Genomic DNA, 27,452 nt, shown 5'->3' on the forward strand with positions numbered 1-27,452 from the left:
CAGCGTGCTAAGTGAGGGCTTTGAAATTCAGACTGCCTAACTTCAAATTCTGCTGTGCAACCCACCAGTTGTGTGGCCTTGGACAAGTCAATTTAACCTCTCCATGCCTCAGTTTCCCCAACTGGAAAATGTGGGTAGTAATACCCTACCCCTCAGGGCAGCTTGGGGAGTCAAAGAGATGATATGTGTAAAGTGGATCACAAATGCTGGGCACACAGTTAGGCCTCTTAAAATGGGAGCTAATAGCCGGGTGCAGTGGCACGTGCCTGTAGCCCCAGCTACTCGGGAGGCTGAGGCTGGAGGATCGCTTGAGCTCAGGAGTTCCAGGGTGCAGTGCGCTATGCCGATCGGGTATCTGCACTAAGTTCGGCATCAATATGGTGACCTCTCGGTGGGGGGAGGGGGCACCAGGTTGCCTGAGGAGGGGTGAACCAGCCCAGGTCGGAAATGGAGCAGGTCAAAACTCCCATGCTGATCAGTAGTGGGATCACAACTGCACTCTAGCCTGGGCAACATAGCGAGATCCCATCTCTTAAAAAAATAAAGAAAATAAATAAATAAATAATAAAAATAAAAATAAATAAAATGGGAGCCGATAATATCATTTCAACAACTGCTAGCTGTCTGGATTGAATGCCAGGCCTGAAGCTGCCCAGGGAACCCCAACCCTGCACATCACTTTCTCTCCTCTTCCGTGTTAACACATCCTAACAAACTCCGAAGTCAGGGCCATCACGGGCCATCACAGGCCATCAGCAGTGTTTGCAAAACAGTAGCACGACAAGTTCAGGCTGGCCTGCTGCCCACACCATGTAGGCGGCCACCCCGCTGCTGCTGTGAGCTGTGAATTTAGAAGTACAGCAGTCAGGGAGGGCTCCCCAGCTGGGACCAGTCCTCAAGGTGGGGTGCTGATTGCTCTGCTGGAAGGCTGATTAAAATCAGCATCAAAGAGCTCCATGCACAGAGCTTGCCCTCCCCCACACCCTCCCCTCACCTTGAGCCCGCTGCCTTCTGCTTCAGAGCCTGGGTCCACGCCAGTGATGTAAATGCCAAGGCCGTACTCAGCTCCCCCACGGATCGTGAGGCCCAGTGACCGGCCGTCCCCCAGCACCAGGTTCACCTGTAAGAGGGAGAGGAGAACATCAGAGGAACCAGGTGAGCCATACCTTCAGGAGACAGCAGGCTGCAGAGCCTCCTCTTGTACCTTGAAGAGCACAGCTTATCCGGCTGGCAAGGAGGCCCAAGCCAAGTCCTGGAAGATACCCTAGAACATTCTACTTCCTGCCCCAGCTCCACCTCTGACTTGATGGGTGACCTTAAGGAAGCCCCTCACCCTCTCTGGGTCACAGCTGCAACTGCAGTGGGAGGAAGGTGCTGAGGGAGATGACCTCCAGGATCCCCTCAGGACTAGCACCCAAGACTACTCAGACACTCCACACCTTCTGTAAGTCACAGTGGCCAGGTTCACCTGAGGCTTCAGTCAGGGGGTGACTGTTCATGCCCCGGGGTCTCAATTAGGCAACATCTTCCCTCCTTAGGATCAAAGCTCAGGCCAGGATCAGAGCAGCCACCACCCTGCCTCCCCAGGGCTTTCCCGTCACCTCAGGGACCTCCTGTCACCTCAGGGGTCTCCTATCATTTCAGGGATCTCCTGTTATCTCAGGGGGCTCCTGCCTCCCCAGGGGTCTCCTGTCACCTCAGGGGTCTATTTCTCCTGATGTCTGCTGTTTCCCTGGGGGTCTTCCACCTCCCTGGGGTCTTCTGCCTCCCTGGGGGTCTTTTGCCTCCCTGGGATCTTATGCTGTGCCATCCGTCCTGAGGAACCATGATGGTCCCTAGCTCTACCCCCACTAAATGCAGCCCCAGAGCTGGGGCTTGGAGATGAGATAGACACAGTCCTGCTCATGAGGGGCCCACAGTCTAGTGCTACAGTCAACTGACCTTCATGGGCAGTGTGATCAGCGTGAGACAAAGCGGCTCGAGGGCCACATGGGTGCAGAGAAGGGGCAATGGTCCTGACTGAGGTTGGGGTGCTTCCTGGAAACAGTGGCGTCTCTGATGAGATGGGAGGGTGAGCGAGAGTCAGCGAGGGGGTGGGGAAGGGGAAATGGAGCATTCCAGGGATATGGGACAGCTCATGTCAGTGCTCAGGAGGGCAAGTACCGCCCGGGAGGAGGTGAGTCGCTGTGGCCAGAGCAGTGAGTGCTGGGGGCCAGGGTGGGGCTCGGGAGGACAGGTAGTGGGGGCTGCAGGCAGATTCTGGAAGGGGTCCTAATCCATGAGGGAAGCCGCAGGAACATGCAGTTTAAGTGTACCTTGGGTATAAAAGGCGGATTCATGGAAAAGCAAGCAGGGTACCAGAATAGCTGAAACCCAGGCCAAAGAGGCCAGAAACAAGCGGCAACAAGACCCAGTGACATTCGAGGGATCCAAAGAGAGCAGTGTGACTGGGACGGGTGGGGATCTTCAGGCCCCAGGAAAGAGCTCATTGCAGTAAGGAAGGCCATCTAGCCAGATTTCTATTTCGGAAGTTAATCACCCAAGAGTTAGCAAGCATTCTGTGCCCCTTAAACATGTTGTCTCAGGAGAGAGGTGATGAAGAATACAGACTCAAGTTCCAACGTTCCAGGGGAGGGCACAGCTGTGTGACCTTGAGCAAGTTACCTAACCTCTGTGTGCCTCAGCCTCCTCCCCTAAAAATGAGGATGACAATTATATCTGCCTGTCTTATAAGGTTACCATGAAGAGGATTAAGAGACGAATCAGAGCGTGTGGCCAGTCTCTGGCCCCAGTAGATGCTCAATAGATATCAGCTACTGTTGGTTCTGTTGCACACCTAAGTCCTCTTAGGAAACTGGACAATGTCACACAGTCGCAGCCGACTCGTGACCAAGTCAGACCTGGGTTCTGCCCACCTCAAGAACCCAGAACCCTTTAATGTGCTGCTTCTCTCTGATGACCACTGCTTGGAAACAAAAGCGGTGGCTCTGCTCCTGTTGGCTGTCGACTGACGTCAGGAAAGAGCCCAACAGACAGTGACTCTCCAGGGTTTGGTTCCAGGACAGCAGACTCCGCAGTATGGCAGGGTGGTCCAGCTTGTGGGGTAATGCCAGGGATAATCCCAGCTCTGTGGGACCAGCTCTAGTTTGCTCCTTAGACAGAACGGCCGCGTTAGTCAGGAGGGCCCTGGTGAGGCCCACGGAGCTTGGCAGGGAGCAAGCAGGAGACTCACAGGTGGCCGCTGGTTTGATAGATGTTGGGGAAACAACAGGCTCTGCAGACACTGGAGGTCAGAGTTGGAAACAGTGACCCAGCACCCAATCTGACCCGTCCTGCCCCAGTGCAGTGCCAGCTCCAAGGCCTGAGCAGATCCGAGGGGACTTGGGTTCAAGGCCCACCCTGGTCCCTTGTCACAGGCAGCTCTGTGTATTTGGAAGGCAACACAGCGTGGTGGTTAATACATGTTCGGGCTCCAGAGCCAGATTGCCAACTTGCTAGGTGTGTGACCCCAGCCGAGTTGCTTCACCTCTCTGTGCCTCAGTTTCCTCATCTAGAAAACGGGGAAACCAGTCATGCCCACTTTGCTGGGCTGCTGTGAGGGATGAATGGGTCCATTTGTGTGGACTGTGTCGGGTTGTGGCTGGCACAGGGAAGCACTAGGAAACAGTGTCTGTGGTTATCCTCACAGTGGCATCTTGGCCAAGCCAGCAGGTACGACCTGGAAAACATGCCACAGCCTTCCTCATGGGGGACGATGACTGTGGGTTGCTTCACAGGCCAGGATGACTATGTGGACATGAGCCAGGCTGGAGTTTCATCCAAATGCCTCTGAGCCTGGAGTCTGTGCTAGGCCTTGTGCTGGGTCCCTCAAGAGTCACCAGGTGGTAAGAGAATGCTGAGAGGAAAGATTAAGGCCACCCAGGAAGGGACAGTGCACCCCCTCCAGGACCAAGGCGCTCCTCTCCAGGGCAGCAAGTCCCTCCTCAAGAACTGCCCTAGGCCAAGGGAGCACCTCACCAGGGTCACCAGGGTCACACCCCTCCTCGGAAGCAGCTCTGTGGCTAGTGGCTGATGGGGCTGGATAAAAGCCAGCCCCTGCCTCAATTCTGGACACCTCTGCAGGGCCATCCCAGCTCCAGAGCTCCCTGTGGGACCTGCCGAGACCTGTGTTGAGAGGGCAGCACAGCCCCGGCCTGGGTCCCTCACTCCTTTGCCAGCACTGACCCCAGGGCACTGCTGCCGCGGTAACAAATCACCACAGTCAGAGCCTAAGAGCAACACAGATTTGTTATCTGACCATTTGGGAGGCTGAAGTATAAAGTGTGCCGGCAGGACCCCACTCCTCCTAGAGGCTCTGGAGGAGAACCCGCTTCCTTGCCTCTTCCAGCTTCTAGAAGCCACCTGCATTCCTTGGTTCACGGCCCCATCCTCCAACTTCAAGGCTGGCAGCACAGCATCTTCTAATCGGTTGCTCTCTGCTTTTATCATCACATCTCCCTTTCTCTGACCTCCTGATTCTGTCTTACAAGGACGCTTGTGATGACACTGGGCCCACCTGGACAATCCCCCATGTCAAGACTGTCACTCACTCACATCTGTAACATCCCTTTTGCTATATAAGGTTCCACTCACAGGTTCCAGGGAGGAGGAGGTGGACATCTTCAAACTTGGGGATACTCCTATAAACCTTTTTCAGGCAAATCTTGGTGTCTATTTCCAGGAGCCCAGCCACAGGCAGAGTTCCCCAGAAATATGACCAATGAGCCTTAAAGGCTGGGGCGGGGTGGCGGGGCAGCCAGGGCCAGAGGAGGGAAGATCCCACCCCAGGACCAACGACATGTGCTAAGCCCACACATAGGACAGCGCGCAGCCCCTTGGAGTCACCACTCGGGTCCTATATGGCCAGAGTGTGCCAGAGAGTGGGGAAAATGACTGAAATTCACCTGGCTGGTGAGGGTGCCATGAGCCAGGCTAAGAGGCTGGGCTGTGAGCGGGCAGGGCAGTGACAGACTCCATTGTGGACTGCAGGGAGACTCCTGGGGACAGGGAGCAGGAGAGGGGATCTGGATCTCCCCCATGAAAGGAGTTGTGTCTTATGATGTGATGATGTAGGAGGAAGGTGGGGTTCAGACCAGGGACAGAGCAGAAAGGGTGGCTGAGGACACAGTAGGCAGCTCCTGCCCTGACCCCGACTCCTGCCATGCCCGGAATGGCCCCCTCCTCCATGCTGTACCTTAAGGACTTGGTACAAGCCAGGCCTGGCCTGGGGTCTGCACACCCAGGATCCCAGTTCCTTGGGTGACCTGCAGTCAGTCCTCCACCCCACTCCACCCTGCCAACCCCACCTGGGGCCCTTGCAGCTCCAGGACATGAAGATCTCGGTAGGGAGAGAGCCAAGAGGAGCTTGGGCGTCTTTGCAGCCAAGCCCAGGAACACACAGATGGCAGCCCTTGTCTGCAGCAGTCCCCTCTGAATACCAAGGATGAAAACAAACCTCCCCAACTCCACATAAATTCTTTACATTGGAATAAAATGAGTCTTTATCACAGAACTGTAATGACAGTTCTATCAAGCACAGGGTAATCTGCCTCAATCACTTGCTGAAAATTCAACCAGCATTTGGCATGAAACGGAATTCATCTATAGGAAAGCAAACGACACAGTGAGATGCAGCCTGGCCCAGTGAAACTAACAACACTACTGCTAATAATATTAACAGAATAATAACTCACAAAATTGATCACTAAATGTACTGAGTGCTTCCTACGGCCTAGGCGCCGTGCTCAGCACTTTACACGCATTACCTCATTGAATCCTCACTCCTCCTCTATGGATTTGTTGTTAGCCCCACTTTCCAGAGGAGGAAACTGAGGCTCGACTCTCACTGAGGGGTGAAATGATGGGGCTGAGATTGACAGAGCCAGCAGCGTGGCCTGCCTGCAGTGCCTGGGCATTTAACCAAGGCACCACACTGCCTCTCACGGGCCTGAGTTCAAGTCCTGGTTCTGCCCCCACTCTTGGGCGCCCTTAGGATAAGCCTGTTGCTTCTCAGATCTTCAGTTGCCCAATTTATAAAATGAGAATTGTGTGACCTGCCTGGGGCCAGCACTGCCCATGGCCAAGTCAGCAGCCATCTCCCTTCCTGCCTTGCCACGGAGCCTCAACTATATCCAGAGGCAACCAGAGCAGCTCCAGGAAATGACACCAGTCTAGGTCATCCGTTCCCCTCTACCAGGGACTGGAATACATGTAGGTAGTTCTGGGCCAGTTTTGGCCAAGAGGCGTGGTGGGGGATCTCTGATAAGGGATTTGGGGTAAGGTTCTCCACTCTGAAAAGACAGAAATACAGGAAGAGAAGGGCCTCCTGTTCCCTCCACCCACTCTGCTTTGGGCACGGCTGTGAAAGGCTGTGATGGCAGGAGCAGTGGCTGCCATCTTGCAGCTGTGAAGCAACAAGCCCAAGGCAAGAGCCAACACCAGGAGCAAGGAGAGACTCACTCCCTGGCAAACCACAGCTGGGGCTGCCCAGCCCTACACTTCCAAGGAGAGCAGTGAATACCTGAGTGTGTGTGCTCCTGCAATACAGGCTTCCTGTGATCCCCAGCCAAAGGCACCCCTAACTCATAGCACCGTTCAGGGCTGTTGTAAAGATGAGGATGCCAGGGCTCCCCACTTCCACCCTTGCTCCTGCCAGTCTGGCTGCACCAGATCCCTCCTCTGCTCAAAGCTCTGCGATGGTACCCATCTCACTCAGACTGAAGTCCCAGGCTCGACCTGGTTGCCTGTGCCTGCTGCCTCACTCCTCTGTAGTCCCATAGGTCTCTCTGCTGTTCCTCCAGAGGCCCTGCTCGCCTGCCTGAGGCCTCCAGCCACCTGGGGCACTCTGCCCAGATGGGATGGATCCGTGTACAACCACTTCCTCATCAGCTCCAGACCCTTTCTTCTTCTTCTTTTTTTTTTTTTAAGATGGAGTCTCGCTGTATCACCCAGGCTGGAGTGCAGTGGCACGCTCTCAGCTCACTGCAACCTCTGCCTCCCAGGTTCAAGTGATTCTTCTGCCTCAACCTCCCAAGTAGCTGGGATTATAGGCGTGTGCCACCAAGCCCAGCTAATTTTTATATTTTTAGTAGAGACAGAGTATCATCACGTTAGCCAGGCTGGTCTCAAACTCTTGACCTCGTGATCCACCCGCCTCAGCCTCCCAAAGTGCTGAGATTACAAGTGTGAGCCACTGCACTGGCCCAGACCCTTTCTTTTGTCACCTTCTTAATGAGGCCTTCCCTGCCCCTGCTGTAACACTGCCCCATGCATACACCACCCTCTCATGCCCCCATGCCTTTTCCTTGCTTAGTTCTTCCCCATTTTACAATAGACTGTATATTGTTTCTCCTAATGCCCCTCAAGGTCCCCCCACAACACACTAGAGTGTCAGCCCTTGATAGTGGCCAAGGTGTGGTCTGTTCTTTGTCTATTCACTGATGTATCTCCAGTATGCAAAGCACTCAGCGTACACAGCACTGCTGTAGCCCCAGTACACAGAGCACTCAAAGTGCATACTTTGGTGGAAAGAGACTAGTACCTAGACAGCATTCAGTAACTGATGGCTGTTGCTGGAATTCATCGCTATGTCCAGGCGCTGTGCTCTGTGCTTATGAGCCTTGCTTATTAATCCTTGAAACAGCCTCACATGGCTGGTGTGACCATTCTCCAATCAAGGATGGGGAAGCCTAAGTGACTCATTCAATGTTAAGTGGCTTGCCCAAGGTCACACAGTCAGGAAGTTTCAGAAACAGGCTTCACACCCAGTGCTGCTGAGCCCAAAGCACCCTTTCCTTGTGTTCCAGGCTTGAAGCAGCCTGAGCTGAAGGGCAGGTGCCATCTTGTTTCTGTGGCTGCTGGAGACACATGAGCTTGGGGGAGTGGCTGCTTCTGCTGCAGCAGGTTCTCACTGCTCATTGCAGAGTCGAGGACTGTGGGCAGTAGATAAGACTTAGGAGGTTCTCAATAAAGTTCATGGGCAAATGACTGGGCAGGGGTGAGAGGGGCATCTGAGTTCTACAAATAGCTGTTCCTGCCCCCATCACTACCAGAGCAGATTCCAGATGCTGACCAAGATGACTGGTGCTGTGGCAGGCAGGCTCTGCAGTCTCTACCTGGAGGGAGCCGAGCCACCACTGTGGCTGTGCACAGACCGGACCCAAAGGGTCAGAGCCAGGGGACACTGAAGGGACCCAGCATAAGCCTGAGAATGTGAGCATGACCTGCCCCAGCCGCTCTCTAGTTATATGACCTGGGATGATTCATGCAGGCTCTCCAGGCCTCCATTTTGTTATCTGGAAAATGGGAGTAATGAGACTATCTATAGGTATTTTATAGGACTGGCCTGTCAGTCAAATGACTCTACAAAACCAGTTTTCAGTGAAATCTGAAAACTGCAGTGCAGAGATAAAGCCCTGGGAAGCTGCGGTTCTATCACTCTGATGCTAGGTCATCACCAGGTTAACAACCCCATCTCCAAAGTATGCGTGACAGAAGTGTGAGTGTGGTGTGTGGAAGCAGTGGAGGCAGGAGAAGCAAGCCTTTTTCTGAACGCCCATCTGTGACTTGCTGTTGCACGCTCTGCAGTGGCCCCAGGCTGAGCCCCCACACCTTCACAGTCAGAACCCAAGAACTGGCAATCAGTCCTGCAGCTCAGACGGCATCCCCAAGCCTGTGGGAGGCATGGAGGAGAAGCAAAGGTGCCTGCCTCAGAGCAGGGTCTGGAAACATGCTTGTTCCCTCCACCCCAAAGACCCCAAAGCAACACCCTCACGCTCCCATCCTGATGCAGCCTCCTCCCCTGGGTCTTCCTTCTTTCTCTCCTGCCATCCCAGTCCTGTAAGCTGATTCAAACCATCCTCCATTTCAAGCCATTTTAAAGAAATGAGTTCACTCCACTCAACTCAAGAACAATCTCATCCTGAATATGCACACGGGAGGGAGTGCTGGCACCTTCCCCCGAGGTTCATTTTCCCCCTTTGAAGCTCACCTTGACTAAAACAAGAAACATCATCACCGGCTCCAGAAGTTCTTTGTGTTTATACTTAGACACTCTCACCCCTCTTGAAAATGAGCTTTGCACACCTTCTTTTTCATGGTCTTGCTAAAGATCTTTGCAAACCTAGAATTGATTTTGCCCTTCTTCCCTCACCATTTAAGAGAATGCCCAGCGAGTCTCCATTGTCTACAGAAATAAACTCCCCCACCCACACATTCCCAGCCCAGCATTTCAGCCTGCAGGAGCCAACTCCATATTCTACTTCTCCAATCTTGTTTTACAGTCAAAGGAATCACTTAGGACCCATCTTGTGCTCTCTATCCTCTGGACGTTGCCATGCTATTCCCTCTGTCTGGATCACCCTTCCCTTCCACTGCCACATGTCCAAACCTAAAATGCTGCCTATTCCAGGAGGCCTTCCCCAATTTCTCTGGTGGGCAGGATCTCCCTCCTCTATACACCACGGCACTCTCACTGTCCCTTTCAGAGGACACGTATCACATTTATACCTCACAGAATGTGCCAGAACAAGTCCTGTGCCACAAACCTGCTTCCTCATACTGGGGAGGTGAAATAGGGGAATGGTTAGGATCAAGAGCTTAAAAAGAGGCAGAATTGACCTTGCCCCTGAACACCACCAAGTCCCTGCTGGGACCCTCAGCGCTGTCATCATGTTGCTAAGGCATCACATAAAGGCCCAAAGTGAAGACACATCAGGAAAAAAACTCATACTACCTCACATCCACGATGACAGCTACCATCAGAACAACAGAATAATAAGTGCTGGCCAGGATGTGGAGGAAGGGAACCCTGTGCACCACTGGTGGGAACGGAACGTGGTGCAGACACTAGGGAAAACATTATGGCGGGTCCTCAAAAAATTAAAAATACAACCACCATATGGTCCAGCAATTCCTCTTGGGGGTATATAACCAAAAAAACTAAAAGCAAGAGGTAGAACAAAGGTTTGCACTCAGGCCGCCTGAGACCCAAGGTCTTACCATCCCCGCCACACTGATGCTATCCCACTTAACCCCCCACGACAAATCCATTCTAGTTTATGAGGGCCATGGAGGCTGCAGGTTAGCACAACATGGGAAGCTGTATCCTGAGCGCTCTGCACCTGCCCATTCACTTCTGAGTATCTGACGGTGATTTATGAGCAGCTGGGTCTGACTCTCCAAGCGCCAGCCACATCTGTTCTTCCCTCTATTCTTTGCCTCCAGCATCACAGGACAGTTCTCATACCATGGCACAGAGGAGGACACTTCTGAAAAGAGCTATAAAACCATAACCAGCTTCAGGGGACGGCATAAGGATTTTCAGGGGTAACTTGGCTACATGTGCGATTTTTATGTCACTATTGCCCTGAGAATCCACCTCCTGAGAGGTGCACCTCCTCTGTGGAGGTTATGTTTAGAGGTCCAAGAGTCTGGTCGTGGCTTTTTGGACTATCAGAAGATGGAACCAGGCTGCTGGAGAGAAGAGAATCAGAGCCCACCAGGCCCCTTACTCCAGATCCAGCAGCCAGGGATCCAGAGACATCAGCCCATGCCTCTTCCCAATAGGCTTTCCCCGCTGTGTCAGGAAGAGGGGGGTGGATGTGCCAGTCTGGGGCTGTGGAATCTGGGAAGGCTTCTCTGTGGCATGGTTCAGGGTGTCTCCTGCCTCCTGTGGTCTCTGGGTCCTCCCTGGAGTACGATTCATGCAGCTTCCACCTCTGCATTATTTTTTTTTTTTTTTTTTGAGACAGGAGCTTACTCTGTCATTCAGGCTAGAATGAAGTGGGGCAATCACAGCTGACGGCAGCCTGGACCTCCTGGGCTCCGGTGGTCCTCCCATCTCAGCCTCCTAAGTAGCTGGGACCACAGATGCATGCCATCATATCTGGCTAATTTTTTTTTTAAATGACTTCTAGAGACGGGGTCTCACTGTGTTGTCCAGGCTGATCTCGAACTCCTGGGCTCAAGCAATCCTCTTACCTCAGCCGCCCAAAGAGCTGGGATTACAGGTGTGAGCCACTGTGCCTGGCCCCACGTTCTTATATGAGTTACTCTGAGACTCCCAGAGGCACTTTACTCCACCCCCACCATCTGCTCAATCCTTGCAGACACTGGCCTCAGTTCTACCTCAGGGCCTTTGCACACACTGTCCTTGCTGCTTAGGATTTTCAGTCCCTGAATGATACACAGCAGCTCCCTCTCCCTCTCTAGGTCTCAGCTCAGAAGCCATCCCCTTAGAGAAGTCCTCTCTGACCACCTCATCTAAAACAGCCCCTCCCTCCCTGGCACTCTCTACCCTGCTCCTGGTTTCGCTGCCTCCCCTCAGTTTGCACTGTCTTCATTATCTTATCTTGTTCGCTAGTGCTCATTTCTGGATTATCATCTCATGCTTCCCGCCACCTCCAAACTCTCTGGACGCTTCCCCAGAGCGGGGCCTCTGCGTTCTGGTTCACTGCTTCATTCTCACCTCCCATAACATCGTCAGGCACCCAGGTGCTCAGTAAACACTGGGAGACTTGCTGGTTGGGTCGTGGTGGCCACAGTGCTGAGCCTCAGGTTCCTCATCTGTAAAATGGGGATGTCAACACCTACCCACCACTGAGGTGGCTGCGAGGGGGACTCAGGGCTGGACACACAAGCTCTATCAATGATAAGCTCAACTGACCCCACGCCCTGCACAGGAAAAGGACTGAAAAAGGTAAAGCAAGGTTGGTGCCCAACACTAGACAGCTGCCCTTGAACATGACTCAATCCCACTGGCAGCATTCTTTCAAGATTGCCAGAGAACAAGTTCCCTGGTGGGGTGGGGGTACAAGCCCACCCAGCCCTGGAAACCGTGACGCGGCCCGGGCTGCCGCAGTGCATACCAACGAGCTAACCACTGCCGCCCATGATCTCTGCGGCGTCCTGCATATTGACGTTTGAGCAAAGAACACAAAACACATTAAATAAATGTTACACTCTTATCGACAGGAAAAGGAGAGCTGAGAAAGAGTCTCCAGAGGGAAGGCACTTGGCTGGGAGCCCCAGGCCATGAAGCCTCCTGGCCATCAGTGTCAAGGTCCTACACACCAGGGAGCCGCCTGCAGCAGCTACGTCCTTGGTTCCAGGAGTAACCAAGGGGCGCAATGCAAACAGCACCCAGAGAAAAGGGTTAGATATCGGGGAACATTCCAGTCTTCTTGTGTTTCAAGAAACAGTCCAGGTCTTGGTGAGAAAGGGCTCCCCCGGGGACATCCATTGGTGTCCTTGCCCCCCTCTGCAAGTTAGAACACTCCATGGTGCTTTGAGCAACCACCCCTCCCCCAGCGGCTACAGTCTTGGTGGTCCTATCAATCAAAGTCCCCAGACATCCCTGCCAGCCTGTGAGGTGCTCCCTTGTTGGGAATCTTCAGGGGAAGGACACTGAGAACAGAACTGTGGACATCCTCCTCCTGCAGGCTGCACCCTGAGATTCTCAGCTTCAATTCTGGGACTGGCCCCATCCTTCCAGTACATCCCTGCTCTGTGAAATGGCCAGAGCTGGTTTCTGTTCCTTACACCCAAGATCTATACTGCACAAGATTCCCCGTGGAATAGCAATCCTGGCCACAGTCCTGGCAGCTACGTGTGGCCATGCACCTGGGTCTGGGCCAGTGGGAGGTTGGGTGACCTTGAATTTAAAGAGATGCCTCTCCTCCCCTTTCCAGGGAGCTAAAATGGAGCTAGACGTGGCCCAGCTTCAACCACAAGAACAGGCAACACGCTGTGGGAGGGAAGATGGAGGGAATCTGGGTCCCAGTATAAGTCCTGGAGCAAAACTGTCCCCTAGATGATACTGGCCCTCTATTCGGTTACATGACGGAGAAAAAAAATAAAACCCTCTCATTTAAATCACAGTATTTGGTCAGGCATGGTGCTGCATGCCTGTAACCCCAGCTACTCAGGAGGCTGAGGCACAAGAATCGCTTGTGCCTGGCGGCAGAGGTTGCAGTGAGCCAAGACTGCGCGACTGTGCAACTGCGCTCCAGCCTGGGCAAGAGAGTGAGACTCTGTCTCAAAATAAATAAATAAACCAATACATAAAGAAATCACAGCATCTGAGCTCTTTTACTGTGGCAGCTTAGCCTGTATCCTAACAGACACTACACAGGTCAAAAAGAAAAGCAAAGAAAAAACACCACCCTTCAATACAGACGTGAGGGAAGACAGCTTGGACAGAGAACCAGCTTCTTCCTGGTGCCTCCAGCCAGCTTTGCTGCTCTGGGTTTGGAATGAAGGGACCTCCTTTCCCCATCCCACTTACCTTTTTCTCATCCCCACCTTGCAGGAGGTGCAGGGTGCTCCTCCGGTCACCCTCCTGCTGCCTCAGGGTGCCGCCGTGGGACTGGGGCAGGCCCGAGGGCGGGGAGATGCAGCGGCCCTGCGGGTCCACCCAGGTGTATATGTGGTTGGTGACGTAGCCCCCGGGGATGCGCCCTGCTGAGTACACAGATAGCACTAGCTTCTTGGAGCCCTTCAGAGCCTGGGGAGAGAGGGACACACAGGTTAGAGGAAGGCAAGCACTGGGGCTGTTGAGAAACACCCTCCCCTGACCCAGACCTTGGTTTTTCGCAGGAGCCCCACGTGGAAGAAGAGGACAGCCCCTAAGTCCCTTTCCTTCTCTAGCCCTCGGTTTTGTCCCATGAAAACAAGAGCATCTGTCCCACCCCTATCCTGAAGTGGTCCAAATACAAGAAATGGGATCCCTTAGGATACCTCTGCAGAGGAGTTTGCGTCGCGGGCCTGAGACTGCTATCCTCAGGCAGGCTCGTGTGCAGGGCCGGCCTTGCGCTGGCATCTAGGACCTTGATTTGGAGAGTGTCCCCACCATTCCCTGAGAAATGTGGCTCGTGTGCTTTAGACTGTCTACAAATGGTGTGGTTTATGCTCAAGCCGCTTTCCTCCTTGGAGTCTGGAAGGTAGGTATGTCACCAACACAGGGTCTATGTCACCACCCCCCAGTAAAAACCATGGGTGCTCTCTAAATGAGCTCCCCTCACAGACAACATTCCACACCTCTGTCACATTGGGCAGTGGAGGAATGAGTGTGTGCTGTGGAACTCACAGGGAGGGGACCCGTGGAAGCCTGTGCCTGGTCTCCTCTGGACTCGACCCCATGCACCTTTCCTCTGTGCTCACTCTGCTCGGTATCCTTTGGCTACAATAAACCCCAGCCACAGGTACAACCATATGCTGAATGCTGTTAGCCTTCTCAGAGAATCACTGAACCCCAGTGTGGTCTTGGGGACCCTGATGAAATACCAGGCAGGAGAGTCGACAGATAAAACAATGGTTATAGCTATCGCTTAACATTTATAAGGGCCTGTATGTGTCAGCCGTGCCTCACTGCACCTGATATGCATTATTTCATGAAATCCAATGGGGGAGGCAGATTGCAGAGGGAAAGGGGGATCTTGTTTGTCAGATGAAGAAATGGAGGGAAACTGCCTGCCCACAGTAAGAAGTTCCTTTCTCACCAAGTGCAGTGGCTCATGCTTATAATCCCAGCACTCTGGGAGGCCGAGGCAGGCAGATCACCTGAGGCCAGGAGTTCCAGAACAGCCTGGCCAACATGGCAAAACCCTATCTCTACTAAAAATATAAAAATTAGCTGGGCATGGTGGTGGGCACTTATAATCCCAGCTACTTGGGAGGCTGAGGCAGGAGAATCACTGGAACCCTGGAGGCAGAGGTTACAGTGAGCTGAGATTGCACCACTGCACTCCAGCCTTGGTGAGAGTGAGGCCTCATCTCAAAAAAAAAAAAAAAAGGTTCCTTTTTCATAGCAACTAATTCTGAATGTAGACAGCACCTTTACTGTACATTTCCCGGTCTTCAGACGGAACCACGGTGTGGAGGGGCAAGCCCACACTACAGCCTGGGGTGGAAGCTGAGGTCTGCTATATTGCTTTACCACAAGGCACCTGCAGCTGAGATGAAGACATTTACCCAAGGGGACAGTCACTAAGCACTAGGATTAATCAACACAGCCTGTGTCAGGGACTGAATGGGTTTCCTCCAGATCCATACACCAAAGTCCTACCCTCAATGTGACAGTACTTTGGAGATGAGGCCTTTGCAGGGTAACTGGAGTTAGATGAGGCCGTGAGGGTGGGAACCTCATGATGGGATCAGTGGCTTTGCAGGAAGAGAGAGTGAGTGAGTTCTGGTCTCTCTTCCACATGGGGACACAATGAGAAGATGGAAGTTTTCAAGTCTGAAAGTGGGCCCTCACCAGAACCTGAGAACAAAGGCGCCTTGCTAAAGCCACCCAGGCTATGGTATTTTGTTATGGAAGCACCATCTGGCTGTTTGAATAAATGATGGAATTCACACACACTGACATTTTATGCTGCCATTGAAATCATACTTACAAAGGTTGTAATGCCATGGAAATGTGATATATTTTAATGTTAAGTGGGGTTAAAAGGCTATAAATCATGCCTTACAATATGAAGTCAGTTATGTTAAGAGAAAAATCATACTGGAAAAACAAAATGAAACGAAACTGAGAATAATGTGCCAAGACGCAGGCAGTGCTGCTCTCCGGTGGGAGGATGACGGGTGATTATTATTTTGCTCTCCCTGTTTCTCAATATTTTCCAAATGTTCCACAAGGAGGTCACATCGCTTTCAATATTGGAGAAATATATAATATGCCTAAGAAGCAGGGTGGACACTTAGCTCTCTGTGTCCCCCAAGCTTGCCCCCATTTGCACATACAGCTCTACCGACTCCCCAACACTCTCAACAGACAAACCAGACCCTGGGCTGAGCTTTTAAAGACAGGAGGGGGCTCTGGCCAGGCAAGGCCTGCGGGAAGAGGCAATTCTCTGACATTTGAGCCTCTTTCAGCAGAGGAAGGTTGAGCCAGGGGGCACCTGGGCCCTCAACTCCACAGCTAAATGCCAGTCCCCAGTGGAGGGATAATGAGAAGATGGAGTCTCTCCAAAATTCTGCTTTTAAAAAAGATTTTTGTAAAGATGAGTGGGGTAAGATTTACAGTACTCTTTTAGCATTCCCCGGGGCTCCCCTGGCAGAACAGTCGGGAAAATCACATCCCTGCTAAGGTCAAGATGTGGGATGGAGAAAGCCTGAGCCCAGTGGCTTCTCCCAGAGCAAAGTGGAAAGTGGCTCAGGGCACAGGAGGCGTTGGCAGAAGCCTCTGAGGCTACCACATCCTCCGTGGCCATCTTCCCTCTTCCTCTCCTCTCTGCCCACTGCTCCCTCTTCCATGAGGGCACAGGTCTCTGCTCCAGTGCTGTTCCTCCTGGCCTGCCTTCTTCTCTGCTCCTCTTCAGGACTACACCACAGCTTTCATTCAACAAGGGCTGACCCAGGGCCTACTGTGTGCCAAGCCTAGAGGAAACAAACTGGGCCTATCCTCATGATAGTTTGCAGCCTGGTGAGAAACAAGGCATCACCCAGCACACATCAGGTCCTCATGACATGTATGCCTGGGGAGGGGCAAGGCATCACTTGGCACACAGTAGGTCCTCAGGACACTTGAGCCTCATGAGAGACAAGGCATTGCCTGGTACACAAAAGGTTTTCAGGACACATGCCTGGTGAGACAAGGCATCGCCTGACACATAGTAGGTCCTTATGACACTTGATCCTGGTGAGTGGCATTGTCCTTCGCACAGTAGGTCCTCATGACACTTGTGTGCTGAAGAACAAAGCACAGCCAAGTGCACAGAAGGTCTTCATGACACATGCCTGGTGAGAGACAAGGCATCGTCTGGTGCACAGTAGGTCCTCAATGATGCTCACAGCCTGGTGAGAAATAAAAGTACCATCCGGCACACAGTAGGTTCTGAAAAAAGATTGCCTGATTGGTTAAGAAAGTACATATTGCCCTCAAAAGAAACGATTAACATCCACAGGCATTCTCCTGCACCCACATCTAGTCTGGAAGGTTATGCTCAGGTCAGGAACAGAGGAGTGCAAGTGGAAAAACCACACATGGATCGTGGAGACAGAGAAAACGGGATTCCAGCTGCACTTCCCTGGCTTGCCGGTGGAGAGTCCTTGGGCCAGCTGCTTCCCCTTGCAAAGCTGCATGTGTGAACTGGGGAGAAGGACAATGCCCACTTCCCAGGGCAGCGTGGGCTAAATGAGATGAGGTGCATGAAGTTCAGAACCTTCCTGGCCACATAGCAGGAGCTCAGCAAATGGCAGAGCCCACTCCCCTCTCCCCAGAACGTCTACATGGAGATGGGAAACCATGCGGTAGAAAAACATTGACCAAGGAGTTTAAAAAAAAAGTGAAGGAAAGAATAAAGAACCACGTGCAGAGCATCATTTGTATTCTTTACCGCCAGCAACAGTAGAATCCTCTTGGTCAGTTCTATAAATAGGCCCGCAGCAACCTTGAGAATGGGGAGGAGGTTAATGCCCTTGATGAGAACACCACGGAGAGTTCGAGCTGGAGAGGGCCTGGGCCGAGACACTGAGTCTCCCACGTGCTGCCCATTCCGATATTTTACAGAAGGGGACCCTGAAGTCCCAAGAAGGGAAGGGACAGATGAGGTACAGGAGTACAAGAGGCACAGCCCAGGACGCAGGAGGCCAGCCCTGTGCCTCTTTCCCCTCTCTGCCTCAGTTTCCCCATTACAGGGATGGGGATTAGCAACTTGGACAGCCACTCAAGCATAGACCATTTGTCTACCTCTGATGATGATTATTCTCTGGGGATAAACATGGGCTTTTTACGGGTCTTGGAAGCAAGAATATCATCGTCCTCTGCTGCTTTTTTATGTTTCTGGCAAAACTGATAAACGAGATTCCTGAGACAGATTTTCAACATCTATGCAGGCTCTGGGGATATGGTTTTGGTGCAGTGGCCATCAGAATCCTGCAGGAACAGCTCTACCCATCGCTGTTTAATGCCACTAAAGTGTGTGTGGGTCATGCAGGGCAGGGGAGAGGGATGGTCTCTGCTCCTACTGTCTTCTTGTCTCCATTTCTACAAACCATTGCTTGCTTATTTAAAGGGCATCATTAAACAGAAGAGTTATTTCCTAAACAAAGCTGGTAATGCCTTCTCCCTGTAGCCACTCTGCCAGCCTTTCAAACTCACCCACCATTGCTACCTTGATCCCTGAGACTCAGGCCACCCAAGGGAGTGCAAGGTCCTCAGCCATGGTTAGGTACACAAGACCATCATTTTACTTCCCTCACCAGAGTAGCCTACAGAGCAAGTAGCCTCAGCCAGCAGAGCTTGAGACTGTGAGACAGAGACCCAGCAGGTCCCTGTTGTGCCATCAGCTTGCTGGGTGTCCTAGGGTTACTTCTCCCCTTGCTAGGCCTTGGTCTTGCTTGTTTGCTAAGATCCTGTTCCAAGTTACACTTCTATGTCTTTCTGGTTCAGGCTGGATTTAGAATAGAATGAAAGACTATATTTGCTTTCACAGTGGTCACGGGTCATTAAAGTAGAGAGATCAGGGGCTCTGGGACACCCAGGGATAGACCCCAGGCAGGCTGAGGGTTGGGCCTAGTGGGCACCTGACTTCTGGGCCTGGAAAACTGTCCTCAGCTTCGCCCATCCCAGGAGTGAGAGCTTGAACTGTGCTGGCTGGTGGTGCTACCAGGTCACCGAACTAGATCTAGAGCCTGGGGACTCTGAGGTTCCACAGAGTTTAAGAAAACATCAGAAGGACAACTGGGCATCTCAGTTACAGCAGGATACACACCCAACTCTGCACTATCAGCAGCAGCAGGAGACCTGTGAAAGGACTTGGAGGCCAGAGGGCTGCCCCTGCGACGAGGCCATGGCTGTGTCCTTGCTCTTTGTTGGAAGCTGCCTGCAGGTGATAAGTCACATCCAGCACATCCATCAGCACATCAGTGACTCTCCATCAACCACACCCTCTCCAGCCATGACAGTTCCGCAGGACCCACCAGTCTCCCTGAATCAATGGCCTATTAACTGTGCCATCTCACACAAGTTACCAAACGTCTCTGTTCATCTGTTTTCTCTCCTGCAAAATGAAGCTCATCATTCTCCTCTCTCTTTATGTAGGGGAGCCCTATTTGCACAATGCCTGTCACTGAGGAATTCAATGAGCTAAGGCTGAAACAAAAAATTGTGATGTCCGGGGTGGGGAGCCCACCGCATGCCAGGATGGTCATCAGAGAGCTGTGTTCCCATGCTCGTTATCACGTGTTTACTAGTGAAGCTTGACCCTGGGGCATTCCAACTCAGATCATAGAGAAATCTCAATCTGACCCAGCAGATGGCACGACCAAGATACCATCCATCACCAGATGACTATTCTGGCAGTATGTTATGATTATGGAAATATAAATTATATGTGTATGTCTTCAAACTTAATAACTTGCTACTTGGACTAGTGCTCTCAGGAGGCAAATATGCCTCACTCAGCTCTTTGGAGACAACTCTGAAACCCCAGAATCATAGGCCAGGCTGACATGATTCTCTGCTTAGCAGAGGAGTGAGAAACAGACTGGAGAGGGTCATAGTATAGGGAACTAATGGGATGTGTTAACACGGCAGACACACATATGCTCTCCTGTGTTCAAAGGCAAGCATGGGATGGACCTCAAGGTCATGAGACTATCAGATCTTCGTGCTGAGGTATTCCAGGAAAGTCTCAAGTGAGGACATATAATGGTGAGTCACCCAGCTTATTTCAGGGTACAGACCTCAAAGGCCAAGGTCTTCTCTTTTTGGAAACAGAGACTCAACAACAGGAAGGAGAACTGGTCTAAGACCCAGATTAGTGACCCGGAAGGGAGGAAGAATGATGCATGCCTGCTCTTCCCAGCCCCACCTTACCTAGCTGGGGCTTTGTGTGTTCAGGGGTTGGTTCTGCAGATGACTTCCTGTGTGACACTGAACAAATTACCTAAATTCTCTGTGGCTGTTTCTACATTTAAAAAGCAACTGTTGCCTGGGCACAGCAGCTCACGCCTGCAAACAGAGCACTTTGGGGACAGAGGCAGGAGGATTATTTGAGGCCAGGAGTTCAAGAACAGCCTGGGCAACACGGTGAGACCTTACCTCTACAAAAAAAGTTAAAGCACATAGGCATAATGTTGTGCACCTGTAGTCCTAGCTACTTAGGAGGCTGAGGTGGGAAGTTTGCTTGAGCCCAAGAGTTCGAGACTACAGTGAGCTGTGATCAAGCCACTGCACTCCAGCCTGGGCAACACAGCAAGATTCTGTCTCAATAATAAAATTAAAAGCAACCGTTCTGAAGATTTAAGACACTGTAAACTGCTTATACAGTACCTGGTACACGGTAGGTACTAATTGCATGCTAATTCCCTTTCTGAGCTCCTTCTCCCAAACACAGGCCCCAGAAATTCTCTAAACCTCGAATCTGTATGGGCACAAATACATGCGTCCCCCAACTTTCCTCTTTTTAACAAACATCCTTCTATAATCCACATTTCCTCATATCTGCTCTGCCTTCAACACTCAGTTCCTTTCCCGTGACCTCCAGAAAGGCTTCCCAGATTGTGGCTGACTCCGTCCTCCAGGAGCATCCAGCACACTTCTGTGATTGTGCTGCCATCTGTACCATAGGCTCTGAGTCACATTCATGATCCTGTCTTTACAAGACAAGGTCCTTGAGGCACAGTACATGTTCTGTTTCCTTTAAAACCTCTCCCTGCTCCTCTTCATTCATTTAGCCAATCATCCATTCATTCATTGAACAAGATATTTAATGAGCTTTCTATATGCCAGATAGCCCCCAAGAATCTGTTCAGATTAGGGCACAGAAAGAACAGTTCTCTTTCAGATCAGTAATCAGGCAGACCACGCTTCTCCACCTTAATGTAAGCATAAACACCTTAGATACACATGGAATGTGGAGAGACAAGCGAAGAAAGTATGGTTAAGAGCCGCAGCCCTGGAGTTAGGCTGCAGGAATTCCATCCTAGCTCTGCCACCTGCCAACAGTAACCTTGGGCAAGTTACTTGAGCAATCTGTGTCCCCAGATTCCCAGGCAAAACAAACAAACAAACAAACAAACAAAAACCATGAGATAACAAAGGTATTATCTCACAGGGTAGTTCTGATGATTAAATTAGTTAATGTTTTAGTGGTTGGGCACTATGGCTCACGCCTGTAATCCCAGCACTTTGGGAGACCGAGGCGGATGGATCACCTGAGGTCAGAGGTTCAAGACCAGCTAGCCAACACGGTGAAACCCCGTCTCTACTAAACACCACAAAAATCAGCTGAGCATGGTGGCAGGCAGTTGTAATCCCAGCTATTTGGGAGGCTGAGGCAGGAGAATCACTTGAATCTGGGAGGCGGAGGTTGCAGCGAGCCGAGATTGTACCGCTGCACTCCAGCCTGGATGACAGAGTGAAACTCTGCCTCAAAAAAAAAAAAAACAATGTTTAGCACCTGGAACATAGATAAGAGATATAAAAAAGTTATGTATTATTACTGGAGAGAACCCAGTACCCAGAATGGAAGTCTCCACCCACCACCCATGGTAACCACTGATCCACGGTGGTGTCTGTCCTTCCTGACTTGCTCTTGTACTTTATAAACATGTATGTATACATACACCAGCTTATCATCTGATTACATAAATCAACTTGCAACTGCACATTTTCTGCGCCATCTTTTTTTCTGCTAAAAATGTATTCTGAAGATCTTTTCTGTCAGTTCAATGACATGAAGCTCATCTCTTCCCACACTACATCCCATTCCCCGGAAGGGATTCACCACCACTGAACTCTCACTCTCCTATCAGTGGACAGTTAGGCTGCTTCTAGTTTTTTGCTAGCACCATCACCTGCGATGAACATCCTTGTACGTGCCATCTTGGAGCACACATGCATCTAAGACTATTCCCTAGACTAGAGAAAAATGGAATTCCTGAATCCATAGGCAGCGTGTCTTTATTCATGGACAATCATGGTTCCTGGCCAGGGTGACCCCTGGGGCATGCCTCTATCCCTTTTGTAGTTCCTATATCTACCTGCAGGGGGAAGCACTACACCCTCTGGGCCCACAGAGGCCCTGAATTCCCCTGACAAAGTGGATGGGGCTGGGTGGAGGCTTCGCAACGTCCTTCTCCCAAGGCAGTAACCGCTCTGGTGCAGAGATCCACCCTCCTTCGTGCTTTCTTCCACAGGCTCCAAAAAGCTCCCAGTTTAGGCTAATCTTGGCTCTATCTTTCAATCATCTGGGGGCTAAATCTTGGGCCCTAAAGCATTGCAAAGTACTAAAATGAAAAGGGTAACCTGGTAGTGTCTTAGGGTGTGGACCCTCTCAAAGGTTTCCCAGTGGAAGGCACATTTGCTAGAAAGCCATTCTCCCATTCTCAAAGAGTGTTCAACCCCTTCCTAGCTTAATGAGAGTTTAGACAAGTTACTTAACCTCTCTGGCCTCAGTGTTCCCACCTATTAAAAGGGGCCATAATGCATATGCTCATGGAGCTGTCATGCAAACTGAATGAGGACCAAGGAGAAGATGTACACGAAGCATCTTGCACTGGGCAGAGCACACAGGAGATGCTCGGCAAATAGTGATTAGCATTAGTAACAGCAAAATTACAGCAATGATGCCACATTTTATTCTTCCCACTGCACAGTGGAGGAAAGATTCTAGGTGGTGAAGGGTCTATGCATGGTCACAAAGAGGATAAAAGGCAGGGCTTGGATCTGGATCCTGATCTTTCCATATTCATGGCCCTCTCCCCAGCAGTTTAAAGGGGTTCGGATAACACCAGGCCAATCCTACATCTTGGCCCAAGACAGACAAGGGAAGGTTTTTAAAGAGGACGCGGGCCTTACAGGAGGTAAACAAGAGAAAGTCTGTTAGAGTCTTGAACCCTGAGCAGGTGCTGGGTCCAGTCACATGGACTGGAAAGTCCCTTCCCATTTACCCCTGCTTTGAGGGAGGACAGAAATTGGTGATGCGGACTCTGCCCCAGTAGCATATTTTAATGCCACGAGAAAGTAAAAGCCTAATTAGCACTCTGTCTTCCAAGCTCCTTCCATCTGTACCATTTTTATCTGTGTTAATTACCTCTTACAGGGACCACTAACTGCAGCAGCTTCCCAGCCTCCTCTCTCAGCCCAGTCACTGCAGAGCAACCAGAGGATGCTTATAAAATATAAGTGGACTCAGGCCCTTCCCTTCCCCAAACTCTCCCCATTGCTTCTGCTATAAAACTCCCCACAGTGCATCACAGGCCTGTATGGCTGGCCTGGATGCCCGGCCAGCCTCATCTCCTGCCCTGCCACCTGAGCTTTCTTACAGGATCAAGTACTCCAAGCACTTTTCCACTTCAGGCCTTTGCACGTGATGCTCTGTCCCTGAAAGTACACATCTCAACATACTTACTTATGCAAATGATTATTTTATTATCTACACCCCTCTCAGTTGACCAGGAAGGTGAGAAATTGTTCTGGCTTGATCACAGATGTACCAAAAACTAGAAAACACAGGAGATGGTGAGAGATTCCACATAAAGAGACAGTGAAGAAATGCAAGGATGCTTTCCTCTTGCAATTGAACACCAATAAAGAAGTTTACCTCTCCTGAAGTTACTGATGATTTCTCTAGTAGAATGGAAATAATCTACTAATTTCTCTTGGTTGCTAGGGGGCTCAGAATTCAATTTCAATATTAAACACTGTTCCCATCAAAGGCACCTTCCAAGATCACTTCTGATTCCTCTACCTTTTAAATGAAGTGCTTTTCAGATGAACTCACTCAACTACTTTTGACTAAAGAATCTTAATCATAAACATATTAGCAAATAAACTAACATGTAGAGTTTTAAATGGGTGTTAAACGACACCATTCACATGATAGATACTCAACAAAACCATTGCCAAGTGAGTGAATAAACACTAAAATCTAAGCACATTTCTAGAATTAGACACCTCTTCTATGCAACTGGCAATGGAGATCCTTTTTACAGATGCTTGGGCAATCATTCTGCTTTCTCCTCCTACCTCCCTCCACTCTACAGAAAGGCTCTGTAGCTACTGAGTGTGGTCTAAGAACACGTCATTTGTAAACATTCTCTTAAACAAAAGTCCAAAAAGTGTTATACTATTGAGGAATGTGACATAACTGGGCAGCGGTGTGGTAAGAATTTAGTATTTCTCGAAGAACTGTAGCTTCACAGTAGCATCCTCAACATCTGTGCACTCCTCAGGGGCCGTGACCTGCGACACAGCCATGCCACAATGTGGCCCATCTGCTTCGGCTCTGTGCATCCACCTCACTTCCTTGAGCTGCTGCATTCCAGCGTAAATCGAGTGGACCGCAGACCATTGGTGTGAAACCATCCAAGACCCAGCCCTGAAATGCAGCTCAACACAAGGATCATGAAACAAAATGACAACATACGTCAAAACAGCAATGCGAGGAAGCAGGTGATTCGACAATTGAGGAAACGTGAATGCACAGGGATAAAGGCCAAGGGAGATGGCAGAGAAATGCATGATGTCCAGTTAGGACGATGGGAACGTGGGTGTCTGCTCCCCTTTTCTGGTTTTCTTTAATGCTATTTAAATATGCCTTTAATTTGGGCCTCACGAAGTAGGTTTTTAAAAACCAACGGCTGGATAGGAGAGTATTTAAGGAAAGAAGAACATTTAAAGAAAAAGTTTTTTTAAAAAAAGATATAAAAACCAACTGTTCATTCCTTCCACCCTCTTTTCTTTAAGAGTTTGACCTTCTCCAAGGGTTCAGTGTGAGGATGCAGAAGGACACATTTGCTCCCATGCTGGGGATGTCGGGATCTCAGAGGCTGGAAGAAAGACCTGACATTTTAAAGTCCCTGCTCTCCTCTGTCATTGCTTCTAAATGTCTTGGTGAGTTAAGGCTGTGTGAAAAGAAAAAACATAAACCTTCAAAGAGAGGGATAAAATCCTGACCTTGGGGATAATGCTACAAGAAATCTGCAAGGAAGTGACAGATAGACTGTCCACTCCTTTGCGAAACAACTCATAAGATGAGGAGAGAACAGATTCCAGAAAGATATTGGTTCCTTTTTAATGCAATTCTTCAATTATCCTCAAAGCCTGGCTTTCAGTCTGTTATAATTTAAGTAAATTGCTTTATAAATGTTCTTTTAAGTTTTGTCTATTTATTCTCTTTTCTTTCTTTAAGGTAGAACAAGATTCTCAAAGTCATATATATATTCACTCAAGATGACCCCAGATGGGTCTGCAATGGAGGATTCTGTTGCCTGGGATCCATGTCCGAAGCAGAGATCCATCAGGAATATCTGTTTATGTCCATATCATTTTCTCAGTCCACGAGTAGATACATTGATGGGATTTAGTCTCCTCCCAGACTCTTGATATCCCCCTCCCTCATCACTTTCTGACAATTCTCAGTTGAAAAGGTGATAGCCTTCCAATTTAATTCGACCTCAGGTGAAAAATCTGAATTCAAGGTGGATGAATCAACCATTTCCTAAAAACCTTCTCAGCCAATGTCTGGAGAATAACGATACATTTGATGATACTGAAATATAAAACTCTTGTGATAGGATATCAATCACTTATGCATGAAATATATACGTGTAAATACATGAGCACACACACAAATAATAAATATGTAAAAGAATTTAACTTCACTGCAACGTGGGACAGAATGAGCGGATGCAACAGAGGCAGGTCAGACCCACTGCCATCACCATGACCTGTGGTAACCAGCAAGGGAACCAGTCAGAAGAGTATGAAAAAGCAGAGCGTGCCTTGGGTAAAGGAAAGCACCCAGATGACAGGCTTTCTGCTGCTGCCCGCAAGCAGAGGGACTCGGAGATGATGGCAGCACAAGCAGAAAGAGGCAAACAAGAAGCAGCAGGATGGCCGGGCGCGGTGGCTCAAGCCTGTAATCCCAGCACATTGGGAGGCTGAGGCGGATGGATCACAAGGTCAAGATATCGAGACCATCCTGGTCAACATGGTGAAACCCTGTCTCTACTAAAGATACAAAAAATCAGCTGGGCATGGTGGTGCGTGCCTGTAATCCCAGCTATTCAGGCGGCTGAGGCAGGAGAATTGCCTGAACCCAGGAGGCGGAGGTTGCAGTGAGCCGAGATCGCGCCATTGCACTCCAGCCTGGGTAAGAAGAGCAAAACTCCGTCTCAAAAAAAAAAAAAAAAAGCAGCAGCAGGAACCCAAGTAGCTTTGTGCTTCATGTCCAGCCGTTGCCTGAGTGCCTGGAGCCAGTCCCTCCACACCCACGTCTCCTCCTTCGGGGCCCACAGGTCCCAGTCCTGATGGCTTCCTTCGCCCTGAGTCTACAGCGGGTCCCTTTTGGACTTCCTTCCCCTCAGGTGGCCTCTCTCTCCCTGGGTCACTCCCAGGGGTGACAGGGTTACCCCTACCCAGTGTTTCTTATTCTTGTGAAGCTCACCCCAAAATACTAAAAGCAGCTTTTGGCCAGACACAGTGGCTCACGCCTGTAATCCCAGCCCTTTGGGAGGCCGAGGTTGGTAGATCACCTGAGGTCAGGAGTTCGAAACCAGCCTGGCCAACCAAGATGGCGAAACCCTGCCTCTACTAAAAATACAAAAAAATTAGCCATGCGTGGTGGTGCACACCTGTAATCCTAGCTCAGGAGGCTGAGGCAGAAGAATCATTTGAACCCAGGAGGTAGAGATTGCAGTGAGCTGAGATCATGCCACTGCACTCCAGCCTGGGCGACAGAGCAAGACTCCCATCTCAAAAACAAAAAAAAATAGCTTTGCAATTTGAAAAACAAAAGAGTTTAACTTCACTACTTTAGTTATGTAAATTAAAACTGGATACCTTTTTGTCTATCAGATTGGCAAAAATGGAAAAGAAATCTAATACCCAGAGTTGGCATGGCTGGAGAAAAATGAAGAACATCGAGTGCTGTTAAACGCTGGTGGGAGGACAGAAAAAACAAATTCCTTCCCACCCAGGGGCAGTTTGGCAACAGTTAATCAGAAGCTTTAAAATGATGCCTCTCCCCCAAGCCAATGCCACCTCTAGAAAGACAGCCCAAGGAATTACTAGAAATGTGCTTAAAGATTAATGTGCAAGGATGTTTGATGCAGCAATATGGATAATATTAAAAAACAAACTGTCTAACAAGAAGACATTCGTTAAATAAATCATGGACCTCTTCACTATGCTATATTATGTGATCACTAAAAATCACACTGTAGAAACATTTATCAAGGTGGGAACATAGTCATGATACATCTCTTGGTGTAACAAGTAGGCTAGATATTGATGCTCAGAATGGCAGCTGGGAGGAGAATTCCCAATGTAAAAGCACACGCAGACACACAGGGTCCTCTAATTGTCAACAGTGATTATTTCTGGGTAGGTGAGTGGGTACAATTATTATTGATTTGGGGAGGTTTTTCTTGGTGTTTTTCTGAGGTTTTCAAGTTCGAAA

General features: G+C 50.2%; 1 protein-coding gene across 13 annotated transcripts in view; it reads right to left on the reverse strand.

Moving 5' to 3' along the window:
• WHRN (whirlin) overlaps positions 1 to 27,452 on the reverse strand; it is a 105,085-nt gene that overhangs the window by 64,339 nt on the left and 13,294 nt on the right. For all 13 annotated transcript variants that reach the window (XM_078375065.1, XM_078375059.1, XM_035255566.3 and 10 more), the window contains exons 2-3: positions 13,325 to 13,543; positions 995 to 1,120 (exon numbers count right to left, since the gene is read on the reverse strand). In XM_078375065.1, coding sequence (XP_078231191.1) covers positions 995 to 1,120; positions 13,325 to 13,543 — 345 coding nt within the window. The remainder of the gene's footprint in view (positions 1 to 994; positions 1,121 to 13,324; positions 13,544 to 27,452) is intronic.

The sequence above is a fragment of the Callithrix jacchus genome, chromosome 1 (assembly GCF_049354715.1).
Source record: "Callithrix jacchus isolate 240 chromosome 1, calJac240_pri, whole genome shotgun sequence".
NCBI lineage: Eukaryota > Metazoa > Chordata > Mammalia > Primates > Cebidae > Callithrix > Callithrix jacchus.